Consider the following 6803-nt stretch of genomic DNA (forward strand, 5'->3'; position numbering starts at 1 on the left):
CAACGGCCGCTCACTCCGCTGACGAAGCCGGACCGGAGATCATGACACCGGGCCTGCGGGCGGAGGGGGGGCATTGAGTCATAGCTTCTTACAAACATGTTTTTATTTCCTCGTCTTGTTTTCGTACAAATCATTGCTCTAGCTTTTAAATAGAACCATCTTCTCCTTCAGTTCGCTATTCGACATCATCTTTTATCCCTGATCGCACCCGAGAGATCATATATCACTCACTCAAATCTCACTCAATCTTCACATCAGCATCATAATGGTTCCAACCATCCACCTCGTTCGCCACGCTCAAGGCTTCCACAACCTCTCGATCGAGAATGAGCAAATGCAAGACCCAGATTTGACTCCTCTTGGCGAGGAGCAATGCGCTGCACTCCGCAAGGAGTTTCCTCACCATGACAAGCTTACAAAGCTTTTTGCCTCACCTATGCGCCGTACCGTGTATACCTGCCTCCACGCCTTTGGAACCGATGAGCTTAAGCCCATCGCCACGTTTCCAGTGTTTCAGGAGGTCTCCGCCAATCCCTGCGATATTGGTTCGCCAGTAGCCAAGGTCCAGTCTGAGTTCGAGGGAATCGCCGACTACTCCAACGTAGAGGAGTCGTGGACTGATAAGGGTCCTGACAGTGAGTATGAGCCTACGCTAGAGAAGCTGACGGCGCGTGGCCTCAAGGCCAGAAAACTGTTGAGAGATCGTGCTAGTGGCGACGAGCACATTGTTGTCGTCTCCCACGGAGGATTCCTGCATTTCTTGACAGATGACTGGTACGGTGTACCTGAAGGAAGAGGTGGGTACCAGTAGCCTCTGAGAAACAATGGCTTACTCGCTCTCTGACTATCACTTACAGCAACCGGTTGGTCAAACTGTGAATATCGGTCATATCAATTTGTCGACCCTACCGGCAAAGATGATGATGCTGCACTGCTCGAGACTGAAGAAAGCTGGCAGCGACGCCAAGGAAACACAAAGCATCCTACTCTGACAGAGCTTAGACAGGTCAAATCTGTTGCGCAGAAACAAATGGCTCCTTACCTGAATCTCATCAAGCCAAACTAGACGTCTAAAGGCTTTTTGTCACGACTGGTTAGCATAGCGCATGAAGGGGTTTCCTTTCATAACGCATCACCCATCGCCAGTTGACCTGAAGACTAAACAAGTATAAACTTTCTTCTCGGAAGACCAGTCTCTGGCTTCTGCAAGTCTAAATGCCAATAGAGAATTCTTGGCTGCTTCAGGTATATTGCGTGTTTTTGGTTTTCTGCACTTCTTCATAGAGGACCGCTGGGTGATCTTACTTATACGAATAGATAGACTTTAGAATAATAGTGAAATTGGGTTTCATAGTAAATCATTAGTTTTATAGCAACGGGACGTGACGTTTTTGTCCACATACCACAATCGAAAACTATCTCCGTCATAGCAAAACTCCGTCATATTCCCACTCTAATTCCCATTTGAACTCCCTGGCTCGTCCAGGTCATGTCTCCCGAGCACATCCATAGCCCCCTGGATCTCTTTCCAGGTTGTGGGACGGATCTCCAGTACTGATAAGCCCCAACCGATCTCTGCCCTTAGGTCCGATCGCAACTTACACCGACAAAAGCACTTCATACGTGATGCTTTGGCTTTCAGCAGCTCCTGAGCTGCACAGTCAAGTGGACTCCCGACCTCCTAAGCCAGAAGTGCCCCGTTCAAGTAAGGCGGGCTATTTTTGAGTAGGCTTTGAAATCGAAAATACTGTTTCTTGTAGAAGTTCTCGCGGCTTGAATAGATGACTCGAGCGAAGAGTTCAAAGGTAATGTCAGGCTGATTTCGGAAAATTTGAGTTTTCGCATCTACAAGCTCTTGAAGATCGAAGAACGTTTTGAAGGGTTTCAGCAAAACATTTCCTGTAAATATGGCTGAGCTCTGGCTATTTGTGGGTGCTGATGATCGAGATTGCGAAAAGATCAATGTTTTGCGTCTAGCAATCGGTGATTCATGTTCGGGGGCTTTGCTCCCGTTCATAGTTGTGAAACCGACCGTCGATCCAAGTTTTGTCTCATTGCGGGTGTGTTCTTGGATGTTGCTCCAGTCTATACCTTCATCCAAAGGTGTATATCCGACATTGCCCTCTGGTATATCGGCTATTGGACGCGGTGAAGAGTATTGTAATAGCGGGTCATACTCGTCCGCTGATCTGGAGTTACCGCTCCATGTACGCAGAACGCTCGATGGCGGTTGTTGAGGCTTTTCCTAGAGTTCTTCCTCCAAAAACTCCGCCAAAGCATCCTGGTCCGACTGTTTCAGAGCAAATTCATCACTGTCGGCTGAAAGCGGTGACGTTCCTGACTTGTCAGTAGAATTGGGCCCAGTGAGGCTCTCAAAGATTTGATCGAACTCTGGATCATCATAAGGGTCGTCATAAGGGTCTTGGGGTTCTCGCGGAGAGGGGTCCAACGAGGTGTATGAAGACGCGATTGTGTCGGCGTTGGTCGATTGAGGATTATCAACAAGGGTAAAACTAGACCCTGGGGTTTGAGGAACGTCACTGTAGGTGAGCTGCTGAGGTGATTTGTCGATGGAAATGCGTTGACGTTTGGTGTTACCCACGTTAGAGCCCTGGGTCTGGGATATGTGACGTTTCAATGACTGGTCCGGAGGATTGGGCCTGATCGACATATGTAAGAACTAGGAATGAAATCATAAAGCCGGGACGATCGCATTTAACTCACATTGATAGTTGACGATTGTCGTTTGGTTGCATATTGACTGGAGTCAGTCCCGCCTTTGAAGAAAAGCGTGTAACGTCATTGGGTTCATGAGCCATAGCGTTGTGTCATAGCCATAACCAGGAGTGGATTTGCTGAAATGTGGATGCTCTCAGAGGTCAACGGCTCTAAAGTGACGTGAATAAGTGACGTTTATTCCCACGCAGAATTAAGGGTCCAGAGCCGCTGAAATTTCCAGAATCTCGATGCACTTGCGATCTTCGAATACGTGCATCGACGAAGTTTCGATCGTGATCAGCCACTTCCCGTGCGGCTCAGAGCACGCACTTGCCTCACCTATGACGTGTAACGCCACTACTTTCAAACCCGGTTTAATCCCACGTAGGAAGGAGTGAAGGAGGAAGGAGAAGAAACAACAAATTGCGGAGTAAAAATCGAAGGGCAAGGGCAGTGAAGAAAATACAGTTGCTTATGACAAGTTGCATGCATTTTTTGAGACCCAAATGTGTCTCGACTGCTTAGAGCAATCCCGGGCCTGTCGCTTGTCCATTCTAGGAAAGACTGCAGCCTTTTCTGCACAGCACATTGGCCCAAAATTTGTAACCAGGATTAAATCTCTGGTAACCATGTGCCGTCAGGAACAACGCCAGCTCATGAAATTGGCTTTTCCGACTTCAGATAGATAACGTCCCCCAATATTGAAGAATTTGGGTAGCCATAACTAAGAAAGAAGCCATTGGGGGTGGGAGCAGTACCAATTGGGGGCGGGTACAGAAAGTCCACCAACCAGGGGGGGGGGAGTCGACTGAACGTCGCTGAATTGAGCCTCCAGCAGGCGTCCACCAACGCCCACTAGCCCACCCTCCAAGAGTCTGGACTCTGCGGGTCCCACTCCTTAAAAAAGGTTTCCGGGAGTCATTAATGAGTGAAAGAAACTCTAGCGGGTTACTGCTTTGGTTAAATTAGATGCAGCTCGTGCTATTTTAGAATTTGGAAAATGAAAATTGGTTCTTCAGATAGCTCCAAGCGTGTTCTACATCTTCGTAAGCTTAATCTCATTGTGCCCTCATGATCCAAGATTCAATTTCCCCCCCAGTTCAAGGCGTGGTCAGTACTCAGTAATTCCTTCAGCGTCCCGCTGAACGTGGGGCTCCGCATGACCTGCAAAGTGGGGTTGGGGTATGGCAAACAATAGCCCACTTTATCATGGCAGTACGTACATAGACTCGTCTCCGGCGATCGATCTCCCCAGCATCCCCAACCAACACCCCGCTCTCCTTCCCTATCCGGACCTGGGCGTGGGCCTTCGTTTAGCATTGGCAACTCGTCAGCATTGCACATGTGCCTGTCAGTTGCGCCTGCCCTACCTTACCCTACCGACCCTTACCAAACTTTGACTCCAGACGTTTTGGCGCCGTTAACTGAAAATGGAATCCCGAGCCCTCCTCTGGCCTTCCCCTCTCAAGCATTTATTAAGGCCGACTTCCTCATTCTTCCCATCTCCTATTCTTCATTCTCCATCACTCATCAAGCATCTTCTCTACCGATCTAAATCTATATCAACAGCCACTTCTTCTTCTCCTCCTCCTCCTCCTATATATACATTTCAAACCGACCTACCTCCTTGGCAACGACTCCTTCCACCTGCCATAAGCCATAAACGGTCACACACTACGCCACATCCTTTGCAGAAACAACACTGTACTTGCTAGGGACGGTCCCCTTGCCACGATATTACAAACCTCAGATTCATAAACTCCTTCTCAACCACATCGTGTGCAAGGATGCAACAATTCACAACAGCAGACGCTCCTCGCTTGGTGCAGGACAACTTCGATGATATAAACCCCAAGGACTTCATCGAGCAAGAACCCAAGTCTAAGCGCCCACGAACTGCTGATATCCTCCTTGAGGAGCAATTACCACAGGGTCTTCTCAAGGCTGCCGAGGTTGCAGACCTTGCTGGAGACTTCTTCTCCGTCAAGCCTGAGTCAGACCACGAGCAACTCCCTGAAGGTATCGAGGAGACAGCAGAGGAGAAGCAAAAACACTGGTTCGTCGGTAGTGTCGACCAGGGTACCACGTCAACTCGCTTCCTCATTTTTAACGGTCATGGAGAGCCCATTGTGAGCCACCAGATTGAGTTTAAAAACCACTATCCCAACTCTGGGTGGCACGAGCATGACCCCATGACACTCCTCGAGTCTGTAGAGACATGCATCGAGAAGGCAACAGAGAAGTTCTGCGAAAAGGGTCACCATATCGAGGATATCCGCTCCATCGGTATTACAAATCAACGTGAGACTACTATCCTCTGGGACAACATTACTGGCGAGCCCCTTTACAACGCTGTTGTCTGGCCGGATACTCGCACTTCTGCTCTCGTCCGTGAGCTCAAGAACAAGCCTGGTGCTGAGAAGCTCCAAGAGACTTGTGGTCTCCCACTGTCTACCTACCCTTCAAGTGTTAAGCTACTCTGGGTCCTGCAGAACGTTGAGTCAGTCCGAAAGGCTTACGATGAGGGTCGTCTATCGTTTGGCACTGTCGACTCTTGGCTCATCTATAAGCTCAACGGCGGACAAGACCGTGAGGGCGGACCCATCTTTGTCACCGACGCCACCAACGCCAGCCGCACCATGTTCATGAACCTCAAGACCCTTCAGTACGATGATGAGCTCCTCAAGTTCTTCGAGGTCGACCGTACTAAGCTCAACCTGCCCAAGATTGTGCCTTCCTCTGACCCCACTGCCTACGGATCTCTCGCCCGTGGGCCTCTCAAGGGTGTCCCCATCGCTGGCTGCTTAGGAGACCAGTCTGCAGCACTTGTCGGTCAATGTGGATTCAAGCCAGGCCAGGCCAAGAACACCTATGGTACCGGCTGCTTCCTTCTCTACAATGTTGGCAACGAGCCTGTCATCTCCAAGACCGGACTGCTTGCTACTGTTGCATATGATTTCGGAAAGGGTCGTAAGCCTGTTTACGCCCTTGAGGGCAGCATCGCTGTTGCTGGCTCTGGTGTCAAGTTCCTCCAGAACAACCTCGGCATCATCAACTCTTCCTCCGAGGTGGATACTGTCGCCAAAAGCGTTCCTGACAACGGCGGCGTTACATTCGTGACAGCTTTCAGTGGTCTCTTTGCCCCCTACTGGATCGATGACGCCAAGGGTACTCTCTTCGGTGTCACCCAACACACTAACAAGGGCCATATTGTGCGAGCAACGCTTGAGGCCACGTGCCATCAAACAGCCGCCATTCTCGATGCTATGGCATCTGACTCTGGCCACGCCCTTGACATTCTGGCCGTCGATGGCGGCCTCTCCAACTCGGACCTCTGCATGCAGACCCAGGCCGACCTTAGTGGTGTGCCTGTCGACCGCCCCGCTATGCGTGAGACTACTGCGCTCGGCGCCGCCATTGCTGCGGGTCTCGCCACTGGTGTATGGGACGAGCTAGAGGAGTTGCACGAAGTCAACCGCAAGGGCCGCAAGATCTTCTACCCAGAGACTGACAAGAAGACTGTCCGCCGATCACGAAAGAGGTGGGAGCGAGCCGTCGAGATGAGCCGAGGCTGGCTTCAGGAGGATGAGGACGACGATGACGAATAAAATAATGCGAGGGCAGAGGACCACAAAAGTCTTGATACTTTTGTATAATGACATGATTTTTGGGCGTTGACTTGGCATAGCGCATCTTGAGCCTTGAGCATGGGAGCTCGGCGTTTGACCTTTTGAATTTCAGTATAGCATAAAAGGCCTACATCTATCTATTGCATAATACCATCAACATTTAAAATCAAGCATCCTTCAAAATCAAACTGTGAGGTGATATTGATGCTGTTATGCCTTTTGTATTAACCTGAGTTGTTTCAAGCCATCAAGACAGTGTTGAGGTTGGCAACGTCTTAGAGAAATTCAATTAGTAGCTAGACAGAATTTCACTTAAGTATCTGTTCATGAGAATGTCCTTGGACAGCTTATATGGAGATAGATATAGACAAAATACATGGTTACGGTGAACGATTCATTCCATTATCATGTAGGTATGTTATGAGTGAATGCCTTGGATCATGCTGATAGGGTCAC

The 6803-nt window shown here is 49.5% G+C and overlaps 3 protein-coding genes across 3 annotated transcripts; 2 read left to right on the plus strand and 1 right to left on the minus strand.

The window, feature by feature from the left end:
- Window positions 1-265: 265 nt before the first annotated feature.
- On the plus strand, window positions 266-1066 carry J7337_008572 (uncharacterized protein; the record flags this gene model as incomplete). Its single annotated transcript, XM_044826188.1, has 2 exons — window positions 266-797; window positions 858-1066. The coding sequence occupies 2 exons, from the start codon at window positions 266-268 to the stop codon at window positions 1064-1066; spliced, it is 741 nt and encodes a 246-aa protein (XP_044679105.1).
- Window positions 1067-2245: 1179 nt separating this feature from the next.
- Window positions 2246-2756, minus strand: J7337_008573 (uncharacterized protein; the record flags this gene model as incomplete). Its single annotated transcript, XM_044826189.1, has 2 exons — window positions 2246-2660; window positions 2725-2756. The coding sequence occupies 2 exons, from the start codon at window positions 2754-2756 to the stop codon at window positions 2246-2248; spliced, it is 447 nt and encodes a 148-aa protein (XP_044679106.1).
- Window positions 2757-4505: 1749 nt separating this feature from the next.
- On the plus strand, window positions 4506-6326 carry J7337_008574 (uncharacterized protein; the record flags this gene model as incomplete). Its single annotated transcript, XM_044826190.1, has 1 exon — window positions 4506-6326. One exon carries the CDS (start codon window positions 4506-4508, stop codon window positions 6324-6326), a length of 1821 nt encoding a protein of 606 aa, XP_044679107.1.
- Window positions 6327-6803: the final 477 nt, after the last annotated feature.

Source organism: Fusarium musae, chromosome 6 (assembly GCF_019915245.1).
Source record: "Fusarium musae strain F31 chromosome 6, whole genome shotgun sequence".
Taxonomy (NCBI): Eukaryota; Fungi; Ascomycota; class Sordariomycetes; order Hypocreales; family Nectriaceae; genus Fusarium; species Fusarium musae.